Source organism: Phodopus roborovskii, unplaced genomic scaffold (assembly GCF_943737965.1).
Source record: "Phodopus roborovskii unplaced genomic scaffold, PHOROB, whole genome shotgun sequence".
NCBI lineage: Eukaryota > Metazoa > Chordata > Mammalia > Rodentia > Cricetidae > Phodopus > Phodopus roborovskii.
This window is the reverse complement of record NW_026126541.1, coordinates 5509476-5529749: the sequence shown is the minus strand read 5'-3', so window position 1 is coordinate 5529749 and position 20274 is coordinate 5509476. Positions and strand designations below refer to the sequence as shown.

The following is a 20274-nucleotide window of genomic DNA, read 5'->3' as shown; positions in this document are numbered from 1 at the left end:
AAATATGAAAATTAAAGTGACGATGGGTTTTAATGAAATCCATTTGACAAATATAATTAAGGTGTTTTAATATGAAGTCCTGTAATAAAGACTACCGGTGGACTCCCTGAGGTCCTGACTAATTGTGTAGATTGCTTTTAAGCTTTGAATAGTTTTATTGGATAATGAACTGTTAAGAAGTGTTAGATCTTTCTTAAGCAGAATTTGGTTTGAAAAAGAAGAGGAGAGACAGGCCTGAGGTGTGGCATTTTAAACATAATTAGAGGAGAGATTTAAGTTAACATCTTTGATCTTGCTGTCGGTTTTTGATTAGAGCTGTAAATGCTTTAATCAAGTGGAGTGTAGTCATTACATTCTAACTGTTTTTTAAACTGCGAAATTACTGAGACATTGACATCAATTTTAACACATTCTGGAAATTTGCAGCAGAATTAGGTTTCTCTACTAAGTGTTTGCAATATATCAGATTTTACTGGTACAATGACAAAATTATACGGCACTAAGGAATAGTTTTGTTACCCTCTCATTTAGTGGAGCAGCAAACCATTGCAAGCATTTGACATTCGGTGGCCTTTATAGGGTTGTATACATTGATTACACGCCCATGAACCTGTCCTGATAAAAATGCATACATGAGAAAATGACTTCAAATCATTCAATAAGTGTTTTTAAACCTCCTCTTTTCACGGAACCCTCAGCTCACAAATGATCACCTGATGTCACATTTGGTTTATATTCCCATGCTTGGTTTCTAATAAGCATTCAGTTAATACTTTCTGAATGAATGAGGGATCAGTTTACCGTAGCGAAGTATTTACACTCCTTAAATTCCTTCCCAGAATTCAATGAGGTCGTAAATAAGTGAGCTTTGATGGGAAAGTGCATCCCTGCCACCTGTTTTAACTCTGTTGGTCATTATGGACATACATGGCCACATATCTGATATCTGTGGCAAGCTTCAGATAGCGTCACTAACATGGTAAGTCTAGACCAATGCTCTGGTAGGAGCTGGCCTCTCAGGATTTCACCCACCATTGCAAAGGGATAGGACTATTTAGAAGCCATGCCCCAGGGCCATGCATGGACTCTGGGAAGGAGCAGCCACAGTATTTATATGGTCTTGAACTTCCTGTCTCTGTATTATGTGTGACACAGGACATAAAATAAGGAGTTAAGAGGAGACAGGCCAATTAGAAATGCTTAGATGATCTTATTCAGCTGCCTGGAATAAAGAACATCTAAATGCTTCCTGGTTTTAGAATCTTCCTAAATTTTTAATGTTGGTCTCCCCAACCCCACGTTTATTTATATTCCTCTTTCCGTCTCATTCTTCCTTCCACTGTTCATCTATTCACCCATTCATCTGAGAAGCGTGTGGTGTCTTCTATGCCAAGCCACATGGACAAAGGGAAAGACCATGGCAGTACTCTGCTGCTTAGTCTCTTCTTGCTAGTCTGTTGCTAGGGATGAGAAGTAGACTTAAGAAGAAAGGTCTGCTTTGACTTATGGTTCGAGGGTACGGTCCATCGTGGCAGGAACATCATGGCAGCAGGAGCTTGAGGCCGTTGGTCATATTACACCCATGGTTAGGAAGCAGAGAACCATCAATGGCGCTGCTCAGCTTCCTGTCTTCCTCAGTCTAAGACCCAGCTCTGGGAATGCAGCTGCCTGTATTTGGAGTGGGCCTACCTTCCTCCATAAAACTAACCCAGAGAGACCTTCTTCATACCTGTGACCAGGCCCATGGTGACCCTTAAGTCTCATCAGGTTGACAAGATTAACCATTAACAAATACGATAGCCATGGTTGCAGAGATGGCTTGGCTTAGCAGCGTGCCAACTGCTATTCTTGCAGAGGGCTCAGGTTCAGTTCCCAGCACCCACTTTTGACATCTGTGGATGCCTGTACACACATGGTACATATAAACTCACATATGCACACATGTAATAATAAAAGTAATAATAAATAAATGGGTAAGTAGATAAATAAATAAATAGAACTTTTTAGTTCTCCACAACTGGAGAATATCTTACCATTATTATCATTTACTTTGTCTTGCGTCTCATTTAATAGTATGTTCCAAATGCCTTGGCATCTCCACACTGCCTGCCACGTGCTTGGCGCTCAGAAATGTTCTGATGACTTTGGGTTTCTAACCTTATCTACGACCTAAATTTTGCTTCCATGGGCAAGCAGTTTAGCCTTTCTAGAAGTTTATTCTTACCAGATTTTCTAACTGAAAGTAAATAAAATAAGTAAATAAGCAGGTAGTGAATCCGTGGGATAAATTAAAAGCAATTTCAAAACTTCCCTCTTATTTCATGGTCATATTATAAAAAGGGATAACTCTCTAGCATACCCTTCAACTAAAATAAAAGTTTTCCAAGAAGACCATGGCGATTTGCACTTAGGAGTTGTTCATTACGTTAAGATCATGATGAAAGACCTGTAAGGCGGGGCGGGGTTGCTCCGCTGAGAGCCCTTCTGAGCCCGTAGGTCTAATCAGAGCCTGTCTGCTTCTAGACCATCAGCACAGTATTCCCCGCTGCACTAGGTGCTCTTTTGAAGTCTCTCCTGCCAAGCGCTGACCTCATTTCTCAAGCTGTAGCCACATTTTCTAAATGGGAAGTTTTGGCAAACAGAAGACAGCCCCCACATGCAAAATGTTTTGAGTGATGCTTCCCATGTAACACATGCAAGCATCAATAAGGGAAAATACTATATCCGTGCCATATAGTGTAAACGGCATTTCACTAATGATGTCAGGAGCAAAAAATGGGCTTCCCCCACAGGTGATAAATAGGTTTGTTTATTAACAATGTGGAATGCATAGGAGCTCACGTGGAAATGGTATGAAGTATTGAAATGTTGTGCCTGCATTGTTCCTAAGAGATTTTGAGATTACACACCTGGATTGATGTGGTAACACGAAAAAGCCAAAACCGATGTTTCTCCCGCACTGGAATGAGGCGCAAGAGGGAAATATGGAGAAGTGAGCGTCTGGCAGGGACATTCATTCTCACCCCATCTCTCGCTCGCTAAGAAGGAAGGGCGATGGCCTGTGCTGAGTCTACCTCCGTGACTCCAGAGACTTTCTAAAACTTGTTGGAAGGACGCTGTTTTCTCTGTTGAGTGCAGTCCTGGGACATGGTGTATGGCTTTGTGACCAATGGCTTCCTTGCCGAGGGTCTGCGAGCAGTCCTGGCATCACCGGACAAGCAAGCGAGAGCCAGCTGTCGTGCAAACGTACGGTTATTTGGGATGAGTGGGCAGCTCAAGGCACACACTCCCTTCCCTCCCTACCGAAGAGTCGCCAGCCATCTTGAGTTGTTCTACCGCATTGAGGTCTACTTTTTACAGACGGTGGCTGGTGTTATTTTTTCGGTGGGGACCATAAACACTCTGTTTGCTAGGATGGCTTTTTACCTTTATTGTTTTGGCAGTCTGGCTTTCTAGCACAGTTCTTTCGAGAACATAGTAATTTTTTTTCCTTTTAAAATAAGTTTAGTAGGAGATAAAACTCCTGCTAGATTACACAGTTAACGGTTTCCTAGCTTTGGTGAGATGTGGAGAGGGTTTGAGTCTGTCAGTGTGTATACCATATACCTACTGGATTCTTTTTTCTGTCGTCTAAGACTGAAGCTTTAGTTTTATTTGCAGTGCCTGTGAGGAATATATCATTGTTATTTAGCTATTGGAGCTGGTTTTGCTGCTGTTTGGGAAGGCTTCAGTCACTTTCCTTGCACCTGAAGAGGAGAATGGGATTTGCCAGTGATAAATGGGAAAGTTGACTAGCTAACTAATAAAGATTTGTCTTAATCAAGTATGATTTGTCAGAACAGGAGCGCACTGGGGTCAGGGCGCATGCAATGAATTATACAGCATTCACAGGAGGAAAGGACCCGGCAAGAGGCCTCATAAATATGCTGCCATTACCCACTGCTAATTCATATTCAAAGAATGCTGCACACAGCCGTCGCTAGGCTGCCGAGCTGTTCACCAGCTTCCAGAGTGTCTGTTTGTGGTTTAAAAAAAAAAAAAATAGAAAGTTTTCACTCTGTTGTTATCTTCTGGGCTCTCAGGGTGAGGCTGCCGCCCCAAAACTGGAATGGCACCCATAATTGAAAGTGGGCCACGGTGTTATTTCCTGTGTATTATTAGTTTAGTGACTGCTGCAGACTGCAGCTCCCTGGAAATGGGAAATGGTGGTAGCGGGCAGATGCTAAGACCCACTCTCTCTGCTAGAAAAGAGTTCACGTGCTTTTTATGCCCTCTTCAAGAACTGCCTCCATGAATTTGGCTGCACTGGAAATGCCATCATCTGCCTTTACAGGAAGCACATCTCCTCACTGGAGTTCTTCTGTTAAGATTGCTGTCTCCTCACCAGAGTGAGTTCTCATGTTAAGATAGCTTACCGTCTACTGGGATTTGACGTACATTAGATACACACATGATATCTCTTACATTTCTATGAGGCTTAACTTTTCAACCTACAGTTCTTGTTATTCTGATGTGCTCAGGTGCTTCGATGGATTGAGCGGGCCTCTTTTCTACTCTTATGTGATGAGGTCGTTGTTACTGAACATCAGTTTTAGGTACCAATGTACTGCTGAGCCGACACTCAGGGCTGGCTGATCTGTCACACTTAGCTGCAGCCTGGGCTGTGTCCCAGGCTGCAGAAGTTCAGATGGGACAGTCCTACCACCAATCTCCTCAATGCTTAGTGACTATTAGGTAGTTTAGAAATGAGGTTTTTAACTGTGTACACTGATATAGAGCATCCCAGTGTCTTAAACGGGTCAGAAAGGATACAGACCTCAGGTCTTCCTGCTGGAACAGCCACACTACTGAGTGAGTGGTCATCCCAGTCCCTTTGAATGAAACCGAAAACTTCCACAATTAAAAATAAGAAGGATGCCAACTTTTGACATCGCATCTATGGTATTGCTCTCTCAAGGATGCCATGACTTGGATGTTGAAGTCCCATGACCAAAGACCGACTGATGTCTTAGTTTACAGGGTGGCATTTTTGGGAGGAAGTGAAATCTTTATGAAGGAGGAGGCTTGGATGCAAGTCCTAGAAGAGTATTTCAGGACCCCACACCTTTCTCTCTGCATTCTACCCAAGGGGTGAACAGTTTGCTCCATACCTATTCCTCACCTGGAAAACTAAGTCTGCCTGGCCACGGTCTGCAAACGCTAAAGAGCCAAATCCAACCTTCTCTCCATGTAACGCCCTTGTCTTCACCCCTGACTAACATGGAGGAAATGCGTGGGCTTTGAACATCAGTTTCTCTTCTCTTTTTGAAGGAACGAAAAAGCTAAAATACACAGCTGTGACCCTAGCACGTGTCCATTAGGACATGACTTTAAGGCTACCCTGGGCTATGTAGCCACACACTGCCTCAACAACCTCTCCCCCCAGAAAAAGTGTCCACATCACGGCCTTGTCCAAGGGGCTTTTATTCACAGAGCTGCGTCCTGTGTTTTACAATGTGGAAGTCATCAGCACAGTGTGACGTTTACACTGAGAGCAGCTGCCCGTGAAGAGTTCTACAGCGAGAAGCTGTCCTGCAGCAGAGGCTGGGAGAAAGAAAGAAACAAATCTGCAAACAAGAAATACAGGTGTAGCAGTGTGCCTGGGTGCTGTTATTCCCAACAGTGAGATCAAAGCCTGCCACACCCCTGGGCGCTCTGAAGATGCACACAAGATGGTCCTCACAGCCTGTGTTCTTCCTGTCAGGAGTCTCCAGTGTGCACAAAATCCCAAAGAGAGGCCCGGGGACTCTAAATTGATGGCAGGAGGAAGTTGGAAAGATGAGCCAGTTGGGCCTGAGGGCAGGCTGCACACGAGGCCGGTGTGCTTAAAAAAAAAACTCACCTAGCTTTTCTTTCTTTAAGATATGAGGGATTCCCCCCCCCCTTTCCCTTGTGCTCTGTCCATTTGATTTATAGCATTGAGCTATCCATGCTTTCTTGAGCTTCCTGTTTTCTCATTTGTTTTTGCAAAGTGCAGCTCCAAATTGGCAGGCCTGAATTTTGCCTGTGCTGCTAGCCGTTGTTGGGTTAGTGAAAGTGCAGTGGCTGCCATTGGCACAGCGTCTGCTTAGGGCTCCGCCGAGGGGCTGGACTACCCGCCAACCTTGGGGAATCACTTAGCTTCTCGGAGCTTCTCAGCACCCAGTCTGTAAGAAGGTTGATTCCAGTTTCCTTCCTGTGAGCTGTAAGAGTCAGTGCCATGACATAAAACAAAGCAGACAATAAACAACCTTCAACAATGTAAGTAAAAATAATCCCAGAGGGATTGCGCACGCCCGTCAACAATAACATTTTGTTGCTCGTGTGTGTTGAATGGGTGAGCTCATTCGTTCCCACAAGGGCTTGTTTAAGCCTGGGTGCCTTTTCTCTGCCCCTAGAAAGTTCCAGCTCAACTTGTTCAGACTCAGTGCTTGCTAAGAAAGCAAAACAAGAGCCAACTCTAGAACTTTAGCAAACTCTTCCAACAGTGTTGGCTGTGGCCGCCCCCTCTAAGGCCAAAGCTGCAGAGTTGTGCCGTGTCCAGCACCCAGCGTCACCAGCCCTTGCCATCTGACCAGGTAGAGTCTCAAGCTGCGTGGTTCCCTAGTCCTTCCTTCTTCACTGCCATAGGGTAGCATAACTTTTGGGGAATCTTGAGTTCCTTTGTCCCTTTCATTCTGGAGGAGAGCTCTTGTCAGCCACATGTCCCTTGTGGACCGAGTCCAGGTCTGCAGGCCCCACGTGAAGCCAGGAATGGCAGTGTGTATCTGTAATCCCAGCATTCCTAAAGGAGATGGAGGCAAGAGAGGAAACCCCTCAGTCTCACAGGCCAGCTAGCCTCACATACCCACTGGCAAAGGAGAGACCCTGTTTCAAAAGGAGGGAAAGGTGGGCACTAATACCGGACAAAATCCTCTGACCTCCACATCCTTGCTCTCAGACAAGCATGGCCATTCATGCACATAAAATCACACATACGTGCACACGCGCACGTGCACTCACAATCAGAGAGAGAAGTTTATTTTTAATTCATGTTGTTTCCGATCAGCTGAAAAGTGGTCAAAATGGCGTTCGATTTAAGAAGAGAATGTTTGTTAGCCTAACAGTGACTCCTTGAACAAGCAGATGGTTAGAATACGATGTAAGCAGAAATGTGTTCACGGTTCACTGGCGTGCAGGAAGTGATTGACTCAGCCCCTGATGACGTCTACAAAGACTTTCTAATCACTCTGCAGTCAATTGTCCGTACTTCTGTCCCGCTTGAGGGTTTTTTGTCCTATTGGTTTTTTTTTTTTTTTTTCTTTTTTGTTTTTATAATGAGTAATTCATTCACCCTGGGAAGCTGGATGGCGCTGAACACGCTAAGTAAACACACGTTGGGTGAATTGTACATGTGAGCCTTTGGAATGTTTTGACAGCTTCCCATTCAGATTTTCTGCCCTCATCTCCTGCCTTTTATGTTCCTTATTGAATTGCAAGAAGAAGGAGCGTCCTTCCTGCTGTCCTGGTCTTGGTTCACAGAATAGAGCCCATTCAGTCTTATTTTTGAATGGAGCTATAATTAACATTGTTGCTTTTGTTTAACAACCTCAATTTACATAGTACCTGCTCATTCCAGTGCATAGTTATTGGGAGCACAGCTCCACTGACTGATGTCTCTGGGCCCTGGGAATAGTATCTGTTAATTATCTGCAGGAAACCAGTAACTGAGGGGAGGTTCTGCTACTATGACTTTGATAAAAGTAACACTAATGATTTTTTTAATTGCTTAATGATAGATGTGATCATCCTAAAGCAAAATAGAATATACACTCAGCTGCTGTAGTGGGAATGTTCAAACATAATTCCTTTAAAATATGCACGTGCATGTGCACACGCACACACACACACACACACACACACACACACACGTACATGCAAGCTAGAACAAACACATTGGTTTGCTGTTTCTCTAGCACGCATCCTGTATCCTTCATCATGCATTGCTGACTTGATTCTTGTACTCTTCCAAGAAATGAGCCTTGTGTTTGGACCCGTTGTGTCCTGATATTTTAGAGCCATATCATCCAGTCTGAACCTCACTTTACTTCATAGGAAACTAAGGCTCAGAGAAGTGTTTTCACTAAAGTTCAACCAAAGTGAAATCCCTACTTGCTTTGGAATGGGTGTTAAAGCCTAAGGCAGAGGGAGGTCACTCTGGAGAAGGTGTATCGTGCTGCTACCTTCCAGTGGCAGAGTGGCCACTGTGCACCTGGAGCTATTGAACAGTTCAAACGTTCTAATGCCACAGAGGAGCTGAATTCTTTAATTTAATCAATTAATAAATTAATATTGTCCCATCTGCCTGGTCAGTTCTGTCTTAGACTAAGAAGCTCAAGAGCCACAATTTCCATCCCTGGGTTAGACCTCACACATAACCAAAGAGCCTTGGTTTCTGGGAAACACGGGCATCTGTTCCAGGACCTCTTGGGGATACCCAACCTATGGAGGCTCACTTGGGCCACAGAACATGGTTCCATGCTCACATGCGACCTGCATGCACCCTCTCCTCTGCTTCGGGTCATCTCTACATTGCTTATAACTTTGCAACAGCATGAATGCTATGTGGATGTTGCTGTCCTGTACCATTTAGGGTATGATGACTAGAAAGCAGCTGAACGGATACAAGATCCCAAATGCAGCTCCATTCCAAGTCCTTTTGAGCTGCAGGGTTAGGACCTGAGTGTTTCCATCGCTTCTCTGTCTTGTGTGTTTGTGGTTTGTATGTATTACCTCTGCATATGCTTCTATGCCATCATTTTATTTTCAACAGTCCATTGTTTTTGAAGAATAGAATGGGACAAGTATTTTATATTTGTTTATGGGTGTCCCATTGCTGGTACTCATCATTCTTTTCTGCACATCCTATTTTCCATCTGGTATCACTTTTGTTCAGCGTAAAGAACTTTCTCTAACAGTTTCTGTAACTTGCTTCTGGGGGATAATTTTCTTACTTTTTCAGTTGTCAGAAAATTGGTTTATTTGAGAAGGCAGAAGTAGGCAGATCTCTGTAAGTTCAAGTCCAGACTGGTGTACACAATTAATTCCAGGCTATCCAGGGCTACATAGGAAGACCCTGTCTCCAGAAAAGGGAAGGAGGGAGGGAGGGACGGACGGAAGGACGGAGGGAGGGAGGAGGAGGGGAAAAACTGTTGAAGAGCTAGGGAGATGTCTCGGTAAAGTGCTTATTGGATATGCACAAGGGCCTGAGTTCAGATCCTCAGCACCCACATAAGAATGGGCATCGTGGCAGGCAGCTATGGTCTTGTGGCTGAGGAGGTGAAGACAGAAGGCTCCAAGGACTCGCCGGCCAGCCCCTGGGTAACTAGAGGGAACCAGGGGGAACACACATGCACACACACGCATAGGCACGCACGCACACACGCACATGCACATGCACGCGCACACGTACACCTCACATTGACTTTTGAAGGACATTTTTGCTCAATGAAGACTACGTGGGTGATGTTTTTTTTTTTTTCTTTCAACACTTTGGAATGGTCTATTGTCTTCATTTTTTATGACAAAAATTTAACCTCCGTTATTCTGGATTTGGTCTTTAAAATCCAAGTTGGGAAGTCTTGGCTATTCTTCAAGTACTTTTTTATTCCTTCCCTTTTCTCTAACCTGTTTTTGGAGCGAGACCTCTAATGACATGGTTAGAGTCCCCTTCCAACTATCTAACAGATACTGACATTGTGCTATGTGTTTCTCCTAACTTCTGTCACCCAATTTGGATCATTTCTGTTAACCTATCTTCATTCAAGATTCTTCCTTCCTACTCAAGGATCTTCTGTTTGATCAACACTTGATTCATCTCTGAATCTGTTTCTTTTCATTATGGAATTTCATTTCGTCTCTTCTAGTTTCCTGCTATCTCTTGAAAACACATCTTTTCACTGGCTACCTCCAAAAGTCTGTTGATAATCCTACCAGGTGAGGTTGCTGGGCTGCTGGTGTTTGTGGAGTTTTCTCTTGACTTCTTTTTCTTTCCTGCTGTTTGCATCTGGTGCATGAAGCCATGTGGGTCCTGAGGTATACGCTGCTGGGTTCGTTTGCCTCTGATGGTGTCACTCTGTGCTAGGACTAGGTACAGTCAGAGTCTCCCAGAAGTCAACCTGAGATGCTGCTGAGCTGCATCTCCCTTCAGGCTGGCTTTCTCTGTGGCCACTATGTCCCCAACCTGTGTTGATGCTGCCTGGAGAGTAAAGAGTCTCTCCAGGCATGGTCTCCAGGAATGGTAGTACACACCTATAATCACAGCCCTCAACGGCTGAATTAGGAGGACAGGTAAGTTTTAGTCTGAGGCCACCCTAAACTACATACCATGACCTCTGCCTCAAAATTTAAAACAAACAAAAATCTTAGTCTTCAATGTGAGCATGGGTTAACCTGTAGGTTCAGATGTGTGGCCACACTGAGACACACTTGCCTCTAACAGTGTGTTAAGCACAAGCTCTGTAAGGGTGTCTGAGGATGTGCAGGGATTCTCTCCCAGCCAGGACCTCCTCCATTGCGTCTTCCTTGGTGCAGATGGATAGAGGGGAAATGATCAGATCAAACAGCTTGGACTGGCGTGCAGGGCTCAGCTAGACTGTCCTGTAAGCCTGCGTAGTCATGCAATCTGCCTGGTACCCCTCCTGTCCACACAGGCAGTGCTTGGACTGTGCACGCCCCCCCCCTCACCTTAGGATGTGCACGCCCCCCCTCACCTTAGGATGTGCACGCCCCCCCCTCACCTTAGGATGTGCACGCCCCCCTCACCTTAGGATGTGCACGCCCCCCCCTCACCTTAGGATGTGCACGCCCCCCTCACCTTAGGATGTGCACGCCCCCCCTCACCTTAGGATGTGCTTGCACACCCCCCTCACATTAGGATGTGCACGCCCCCCTCACCTTAGGATGTGCATGCCCCCCCCTCACCTTAGGATGTGCTTGAACTCTGTAGAATTCATCAGCTCTTCTTTGCATCTCCTGCTCTTGTCCATTTTGTCTGGGTTTCCCTTGTTTCCAGGGAAATGGGTCTTTGTGCACTTTCTGTGTCACAGAGGATGCAGAAACTTCTCACGTGTCCTGCTTTTCCATGAAGAGAGATGTCTGAAAAAGAGTTTTTGTGGCATGATACTGTCCCTGTGTCAGGAACTCCAGAGATTCTGAGTGCAGTCCTTAAGTCTGGGGTGTAATTCCAGACCCATTGTCCAAGGACACATTACAGGTGACAGGTGATAAACCTGGGTGACAGACCCACTCCCTCAGGTCTCTCCCGTATGTTAGACTCGGTGGCCAGAAGTCCCTAGTCACCATGTCCAAAGCTCAGGTTGTGGTAAATACCATGTTCATCCTCTGTCCAGCATAGCTCTTGGGGGGCTCTGTAAGTAACAGCTGGGCCATTGTGGGTGCCTTCCCCCTGCTCCTCCTGCTCTAATGGGGTTTTCGAGCGTCAGGAAATAACCTTGTCTCCTCTTGGCAATTTAAAGAACACTTAACTGGTGTTCTTCACTTTTAAAAATAATTTTCTGGAGACCACATCCTTAACAAAGCTTGTAAAAAGGAAGTTCAGTTGTGCTGAGGACTGAGTGCCCTCTGGAGTGTGTACTGCGTGTAGCACAATGGCTAAAAGTTAAAAATACATATTTTGAATTTATCAAATGGAACATTTTGTGCTGAGTTAGACTTGAGGCACCTTTTCCTTCAGCTATGTTTGTAACATGATAGAAGCTTCAGTCACATCTGACTTTCCACAGGGAATATTTTAATTCATTCACTGCTGAAGTGCAGATCCGATTTCTTTCTTCAGCAACTTCTTTTAAAAGACCCACTTGTATTTACCTCATGATAAGTGTTTGCAATTTGTCAAATATTATTTTATGAATGGAAACGCATGAGCCTTTCCAAGATATGCACTCCTCAGCCTCGATCTTATCTACATTGGAGTTGCCAGGCAGGTCCTGCAGGAAGTGCCCCGCTAGATTTGTGGTTACCTGTTTCCTCTTTAGTTCCGCCCGCTCACTCAGAGGCAGGAAAGCATTGAATGCCTATTGTATACACTATGTGAAAGGCTGAAGAGGAGATGCAGTGTTGGCCAAAGACCTTTGCAAGTGTGGGCCCTATAAATAAAATGGCTGTGGACGACGGTCGCTGTGATTGATTCTGTGTAATTGTAAAAACAATTCATTTTATGTGTTTGAGTGCTGTATCCCCAAGATGATTCCCAGGACCTTTGTGGAGAGAATAGGAGGACAGGAAGTCTTCCTTCCAGGAATTCATCCATCATGTCACACTGACATGTAGAGCTGCAGTACACAGAAAACAGTATGATTCTGTGCTTCCCGTTGTTTCGCAACCTCAGGAAGATGCCCAACGGTCAGCAAAGACACTACTGATAAAGCATGCATCTCTAGCTGCATCATCATAGGTACATGGTAACTATTCCTGTCAAAGAACACAGGGAAATTTAAGTGCAGACGTGGCATGTCACACTTGCCATTGTTTCAAGTCTGTGCGTTTAAATTCCTTTCTTGGAATTATTTATTTTATGTGTATGGGTGCTCTATCTGTATGTGTGCCTGCATGCTAGAAGAGGGCATCAGATCCCATTATGGATGGTTGTGAGCCACTCTGTGCTTGCTGAGAAATGAGCTCAGAACCTCTGGAAGAGCAGCCAGTGCCCCCAACCACTGAGCCATCTCTCCAGCCCCCAGATTCCATTTTTCAAGCAATATTTCTTAGTTTTATTTTGTGTTTGGGTGTTTTGTCTGTAGTTTTAGTGTGTGCGTGCGTGTGTGTGTGTGTGTGTGTGTGTGCGTGTGTGTGCGTGTGTGTGTGTGTGTGTGTTTTGTCTGTATGTGTATCTGCATTACATGTATGTCTGGTGCCCTCAGATGTCCACGACTGGAGTTATGGAAACAGTTGTGAGCGACAGTGTGGATGCTGGGAACTGATTGTCTACTGAGCCCTCTCTCCAGCCCTCTTGAATTCTTTACTGCTGTTTTTTATTCAAGAAAAATCAAACTAACCATTTTATACTCTTTAAATTAAGTAATTCCTTAATACCTAATACTGTCTGATAAATGGTTCTATTAAAAGCAATCTCCTCAATTTGTTTTGTTTGATATATGAGTTTTCTCTTCTTTGTACATTCCTTTGTCCATAAGACTAATCATTCCTAATATAGCTCCCTGGGATTTTCTTTAGTTGCGTATTAAAATCTAAGATAGTGGCTAAGAAATGAAGGGCTTTGTCAGGCCCCTGGGAATAAGGAGTTTGTGGGTATGGCTTATGACTCCAGCAATGGTCCGGCTCTCGACCTCTCGCTCCATTGACTCCTTTAGTAGAAGTCTGTAGATCGCTTCAGAGCGGCGTTGCCCCTGGCAAACCCGACAATCTTGAGGCTCTTGCCTCTGCTCTCCATCCCCAGGACTGCCTTCCTGGGCTGTGCCCCAAAGGCTTGGAAGAAGGAAGTCTCGGCCTTGCTGAGTCTTCACTTCCCTGTCCACCTCATTCTTTCAGTTCTTCATCCTTTCCACGGATACCATTGGGATGTTAGACACAGTATCAGTGATATGTGTCTCTTTTCCATTTGTTTGAAATCGTATTACAATATGGTCTGCTTTGACAGGAAGCAGTATTAAAGAGTGTTTTCCTGAAATGATGACTTTGTGGTGGTCATTCATATTATGGATTTTTGTTATAAATTAGCTATAATTGCCATATTTTAATGAATAAAAGAACTTAAAAGTAGTAGAAACAGTATGACAAAGTTAGCTGCTTCTAGCAGTTTCAGTCCAAAACCAGGAGGAAAGATGTTCAGCTTTCTCTGCTTCCTTCGCTGTCTTTATTTTTGTGATGAGATACACGGTCTGCTAGGAACTGTGTATGTTTTACAGTTGTACCTTAAGGAGAGACTCTGTGAGGGCAGTGATAAAGAGTTGAAATGTATCCTAGAAGAGACACTATGTGGTAAATCATGAGCTGGGGAAGTACTCTCAAAGCTGTGAGAGTGTTGGGGGTATGTGTACGGCAATGCTTGTGACCGTTTAGGTGCCTGGTCTCTGCAAAGGCTGTTTGAGGTTCTTCTCCTTCTGGTGATGGTGAATGGTGGGCAAAAAGTGGCTACAGTCAGGGCAGAGGGACTGCCAAGTGGCAAGCAAGTGAGGTGGTCGTGACAGGGAGACCCTCATTGCAGGCCACAGTGCAGCTTTTAGTGAACGCTAAGTGCCATGCAGTGCAGTACTCTCACCGTTTGGGAGGCAAAGCGCCCTCACCTGATTCAACTCAAGAATCCACAGCAACTAAGAACACACGAAATGAGCTCTTGCCTGCGTGAGCGCGCAGGCAAAGCCATTGCCTCACTGCCGCTAAATGCAGTAGGGGAGAAAACTGAGGGCCACGTCACAACTGCTGTAGACGGATGTTGACTTACATAGTAAACAGTACCGGAAGAGAGGGGCGGGCGCCTCCACAGTGCTGACACAATTCATCACTACACCCGGGCTCTCCTCCATCATGCTGGGGATTTTACCTGAGTGGCCTTGGAAAAGCCACATCACCACTAACTCCGTGATGCCATATTGGCTGCAGCCGGCTTGCTGGATTTTAAATTGCATCCAGTAATCCTCAAGATAGGAAAATTTTATCAAATGCATTAATTAAAATCTACCTGGTATGTAAGGGACACTGCTCTAATCTTGGCTCTGAATCCATGGTCATTCCGGTACTTGTGGTTGTATGTTGAGTGCTCTACATGCACCCTAAGTTACTGCTCCTTACATTTTCTTTTCTTTTCCATAGAGCAAATCGGCCAAGAGATGTTAGAAAACCTGAGTCATGACAGAGAAAAGATACAGCGAGCACGTGAACGAGTGAGTGTGAATCTCGCATCATTTACATGTTCTTACGTGAGAAGGCAGGGGATAAAGGTCACTGGGATGGACAGGAGATAGCAACTGCACAGCCGTGAGGCCAGATGCATGAGGATGTCTCGGCTGAGCGAGGGTCAAGTATAGGGAGAGGCTACAAGGGCTTGAGATGGAGGCACAAGCAGCCAGCCCTCTCATCTCGGCATGCCCTCCAGGTATATATTTATTTAACCCCATGCCGTGGCTGAGGGAGAGTCTACTGAGGGAGACTTTGGAGGGTATCAGTCTTGGAGAGCAAAGAGTATGTAAGTGTCCTCATCCTTCCCCAACTTCATTTTGTCCCCATTTATAGTTTGAGGACCTTGCACATTCCTGTATTAAAGATTAATTCCCACAGGAGTGTCATAAGTGCACGTGTCTTACTGTTTGGCTCTTCCCCGTGGCTTCAGTGATCATTCAGCCGGGGCTTGAGACTCATTGAGTGCTAATGTCTCTTCCATTTTCTTCTGTTTCCCTCCAGCTTCGGGAGACAGATGCAAACTTGGGGAAAAGCTCCAGGATCCTGACGGGGATGTTGCGAAGGTAAGAGCCAGGTAGGGAGCCATCTTCCGTTTTTCTCTTTAACTGTTTCTGTCCCATCGGGTTGGGGTGTACCTGTACCGGCACCTGGATTCCTCCCGTCCCTTAACTGTTTCCATCCCACTGGGATGGGGCATTTTACAGGCTCCCGAGTTTCTCCTCTTCCCTCCTAGGCTGTGTCAAAACCCTTTTGAAATAATACAACTCTAGTTTTAACCCTTTTTTGTCAGAGCCACATAGGGGTAACTCAGATTAGAGACAAGGCTTGATCTGGAGGGCTTACCTCAAGCTATGGGAAAATTGGGGTTAGACAAGAAGTGTTTTTTCATAGCCTGGGGAAGGCCCATGGCAGGGGCCTACTGACTTCCGAGGAAATGCAGGCCTGCCATCATCCGGGAAATGCTGGGTAGCAGCTTCGCTTGTTATACTGAGAGGAAGGCTGCTCTGCTCGGGGAAGCCGTTTGACTTTATCATGTACATACTTAAGGACGATGTCTAAGAATATCACAATTATCAGAGTAATCTTTTAAGTGCCATGTGTGACTAAGCTTTGATTGATGGAAAATATTCAGAAGAATATAAAAAGGTAAGTGAATGAAGATGGGTAATATTCTGCGTCTGCACATAATTATTTTGCACTAATACTTCACGGAGTAAAAAGACCATCTACCATGATCATGTCAGTGTGGAGGTGTGAGGGGTGAGGTGGATGAGGAGGTGAGTGGCCCTAGAGAGAGGGAGCTCTTCTCTTCAGACAACTGTACGAAGCAGTTGGAGACCCTCTGGCCACACATCTATGTACAGTGCTTTTCCAGAGCTGTTTGCTGTGCTAAACATTTATTGTGTAAGAACCAAGTAACTGTATAGTTGTTACAAGTTAGGAGATGGTGGCATTTCCCTATGACCCCCTCAGTGGTGAGACCAAGTTCCCAGGGCATTACCTACCGAGTTCCTCTCCATCCTTGCCTCCCCGGAGGTGCCTGCCTAACCCAGAACCAAAAGCCTTGGAGTTCCGTGCCCAAGAGCAGTAGGTAGATGACCTAGGCAAAGCTCCAAGGCCACAGAGAAGAGCACTGCCAACTGAAAGAATGCTTCAGTGCCTAAAGACAACGCAAAGAAAGGGCAGCTGCCCCTCTTGCTTCCGGGGGCGGGGGTGGGGTGGGGGAGGGGAACGGGGGACGGGGACCCTGGGATATGAGCTGTAACGAGCACTCTGCATATCTCCATTTTACCAAATCTCATTAAAGGGTCCTCCTGCTTTCTGTCGATTGAGCTGTCCAGAAATCATTCATCATTTTGAGTGTAAAAAAAAAAATCATGTGGTTATTTAAATAATATCATATTAATGTTAAAGTTCAGCTGTCACTCGATGGTATGGCTTAATCAGATGTAGCATTTAGGAAGCAGTCTCTTCAGGCTCTTCGTGGCTTTCAGGTTGGCAGATCCAAATAAGGATTTATGGCTTTCTAAGCCAATGTGCTCCTGCCCACGTTTCTGCTTGGTGTACCTCACCCCTGAGTCCAGGACAGTGCAGACAGTTATCTCAACAAATAGAGCACCCTTTCATATTGTGTTTGAATAAATTTGCAAGTCATTTAGAGAAGGTGAAAACACAACCAACTTCTGCAGCCTTTGGGCTTTCTGCAGCGAGGCCGAGGACGATGACACCTGTGCAGTGCCCTTGGGTGTCCCTTCACTGGGTGTGTCTCGAGGATGAACAGAGATAACAATCCCCGGATGGGCATCACCTTGCTATGCTCTAGGCACCTTTGGTGCTCCATATAGAGTAGCATGTTTTGCTAGACACAGCTGGCATGCGGGTGTCTGCCCAGACACCTAGGAAGGCACCTTCAATCGGTGCTGTAACTCAGAATGCATGGTGGCCGTTAGGGTTTTGTTTCTGATTACAGCTCTACAAGTTAGACAGTTGATTTCTGTGTGTGGGGAAATGCAAACACTTGGCCAAAGGCTGCATTTTGTGGGACTTAATTCCTAAAGAGTAAGTCTCTTAAATTGGGGACCAGTGCCCCTTTGTGTGACACAGTCTTTTACTCAAGGCTCTGGCTGATGTTTGGTCCTCATATCGTCCTCCCCAACACTGAGGAGGCGTACGGCGAAAGAAGCCACATTCTCTACCCCTGCCTCACACTAACACTGCAAGGCTACCGTGTGTGGCAAGGGGTGTTTCCAGCTGAGGAAAGCGTCTAGTATTGAGCCCTGTGCTCACAGGTCACCTCCAGAGCTGTGAAAGAAGAGGAGGCACTTACCGATGGGCAGCTAAGCCCACTGGCTTTTCTGCAGTGAAGAGTAAATACAAGCCAGAGAATTCTTATAAATTCTTATCCATCTGTACAGTGAACAGAAATGACAGGATATCATCCATAGTTTGCATCAGCTTACTTAACAGTGACTATTCTGTCACAAAGACAGGGGGACCCGTGTTCGTATGTACAGTCTGTACCTGTGTCTACTTAGTCATCTGTGAGACGATGAAAATTAGTAAGCACAAAGTTTACAGGCCCTGCAGCCTCTGGAGCTCCCATCTCCCACACTCTTCATCTTCTATTGGCTTCCTCCCTCCCTCCCTCCCTCCCTTCCTCCCTCCCTTCCTCCCTCCCTTCCTCCCTCCCTTCCTCCCTCCCTCCCTTCCGCCCTCCTCCCTCCCTTCCTCCCTTCCTTCCTCCCTTCCTTCCTTCCTCCCTTCCTTCCTTCTTCCCTTCTTCCTTCCTTCCCTCCTTCCTTCCCTCCTCTCTTCCTCCTTTCCTTCCTTCCTCCCTCCCTCCCTCCCTTCCTTCCTCCCTTCCTCCCTTCCGCCCTCCTCCCTTCCTTCCTTCCTCCCTTCCCTCCTCCCTTCCCTCCTCCCTTCCTCCCCTTCATGCACCTCTTTCCTTTTCTTCCTCTGCTTATTCATGTCTTCAGTAAACATTTATTGTCTGTGTGGACAGCCCAGGGATTCAGAAATGCAGACACATCTTTCTCCTCTTGTGAGTGCTGCATTGCAGAGTGCGTTGTGTGCGCACAGGAATTACCTAACTCTTGAGGAAGCCGCTCTGACTCTCCTCCAGTTGCCCCTTGCAGATCCCCCAGAAGGACTCCAGAAGCACAAACAGCTGGAAGGGTGGGTGGGGAACGTGCTGTGGTTTAAACGGCTTATGAAAGTAATATGACGGGAGAAAATGAGGGAAATGGAATATGGCTTGTTTAATCATAAACTGCAAAATGTTTCACAAGAAATTAAGTTATACGGAAAATATTGACATGTCTGTCAGTGAGATAGCAACTCAGGCAGTCAAACAGAAATTCTCTTTCATGTAGCTACACCATCTTGCCAAAGAAAGAAAACAAAGGAGAAAATTGGTCTGTTCAGAATTATAATAGGAAAACATGACATCAGAATGAAGCCATAGCTGATTCCTGGAAAGCGATTTTTCTTGTCTCCTGACATAGATGGAGAGCTACCTTGGACAGACTGTTCATTTCCTGGCTCTCTAGACAGATTTTAAATAAAGTGTGATTCAGATAATAGTTGAAATGGCTACAAAACAAGTAGCCATTCATGTGGTAACTGGAGCCACAGGATGGATTTCCCATTGACTCTCACAAAATGTGATTATTGTAATAGGCCGTGTTCGGGGGTGGTGGGTATCACTGGGGGGCTCAAGTGTTTCTTCCCGTTTGTGAGTGAGTGTGTGTGTGAGTGTGTGTGTGTGTGTGTGTGTGTGTTAGCAAGCACCTGTGTTTTCACTGAGGATTCTACTTCTCTCTTTTAAAAAAAAAAAAAAAAAAAAAAAAAAAAAAAAACTGTGATTCTTATTATACCAAATAGCGGAAAGAATCAATAAAAATAACATTAGGGAATTTTAAGACTTACTCAGAAAGAAAGGAAATTATGATTCTGTTTCTTTTGCCTCTCGAGTAAATAGTAACTGATAATTTATCAGTACTGTCTTCTTTTCTAGCAATACCTAGATTCCCGTAGAATGTATCAAAGGTGTAGTCTGGGAGCTCCCTTGGCATGAAGTTGGAAGACATGTTACAGCCATATATGCTAGGGTTACTATGTCATGCGTGCTGGTGCCAGGGTCCATCAGGGACAGTTCCTCTATGACAAGCACAGTGTCAGGTACTTTCCAGGGTTACTGTGCATGCTGCCGGGTGCTTCCTGCAATGGTGAGGGCTCCTTTCCCTGGGGCCCTTGCAGTCAGTTCAGTAAGGGCCCTCCAGCACTGACTACTAGACTGTGAGTGTTCTGGGGTTACGGCTGCTTCAGTCTGGAGGATAACAGGGCCTTTCCTTGAAACTACATTTTACTTCTCAAGATGGTCGGTAGAATGACAGATAAAATATAAATGTATGATTGGACATTTGTAAGTCTAGGTGTGAGGTCTGCACCCCGAAGACACGCGTTTTCAAAGCAAAGAGGCCTATTTTACATGACCAGAGGCTGCTTTAGCGCTTAACCCCTGCTTGACCTCATTGTGCAGGAAACCCTGTGCTGTGCCGTGTTCCAGGCCTTCTTGCAATATCTGAGTCCCAGCAGTGCTCTCAAGCCTGTGAGGACGGAGCCTTGGGAATGTGCTGCTGGTTTACACATAGAAGGTGTCTTGTCCCAAAGCAGATTGAGCTTTTTCCTCTCGCTCTCAACTTCCCCTTCCTGGCCTGTCTCACTTAGCAGTGATGGTTGTGGACAGACTTGGTTAGTGTGTAAGGTTTCAGCCTGGAGTTTCTCCAGCTCTTAATCGAGTGGTTCTCCTCTGGAAAAAAAAAAAAAAAAAAAAAA

General features: G+C 45.4%; 1 protein-coding gene across 4 annotated transcripts in view; it reads left to right on the top strand.

The window, feature by feature from the left end:
- Vti1a (vesicle transport through interaction with t-SNAREs 1A) overlaps nucleotides 1-20274 on the top strand; it is a 295186-nt gene that overhangs the window by 160109 nt on the left and 114803 nt on the right. For 2 of the 4 annotated variants that reach the window (XM_051199648.1, XM_051199647.1), the window contains 2 exons: nucleotides 14848-14918; nucleotides 15436-15497. In XM_051199648.1, coding sequence (XP_051055605.1) covers nucleotides 14848-14918; nucleotides 15436-15497 — 133 coding nt within the window. Of the gene's footprint in view, nucleotides 1-14847; nucleotides 14919-15435; nucleotides 15509-20274 lie in introns of all 4 variants that reach the window. The other 2 variants (XM_051199651.1, XM_051199649.1) reach the window with 1 other exon arrangement.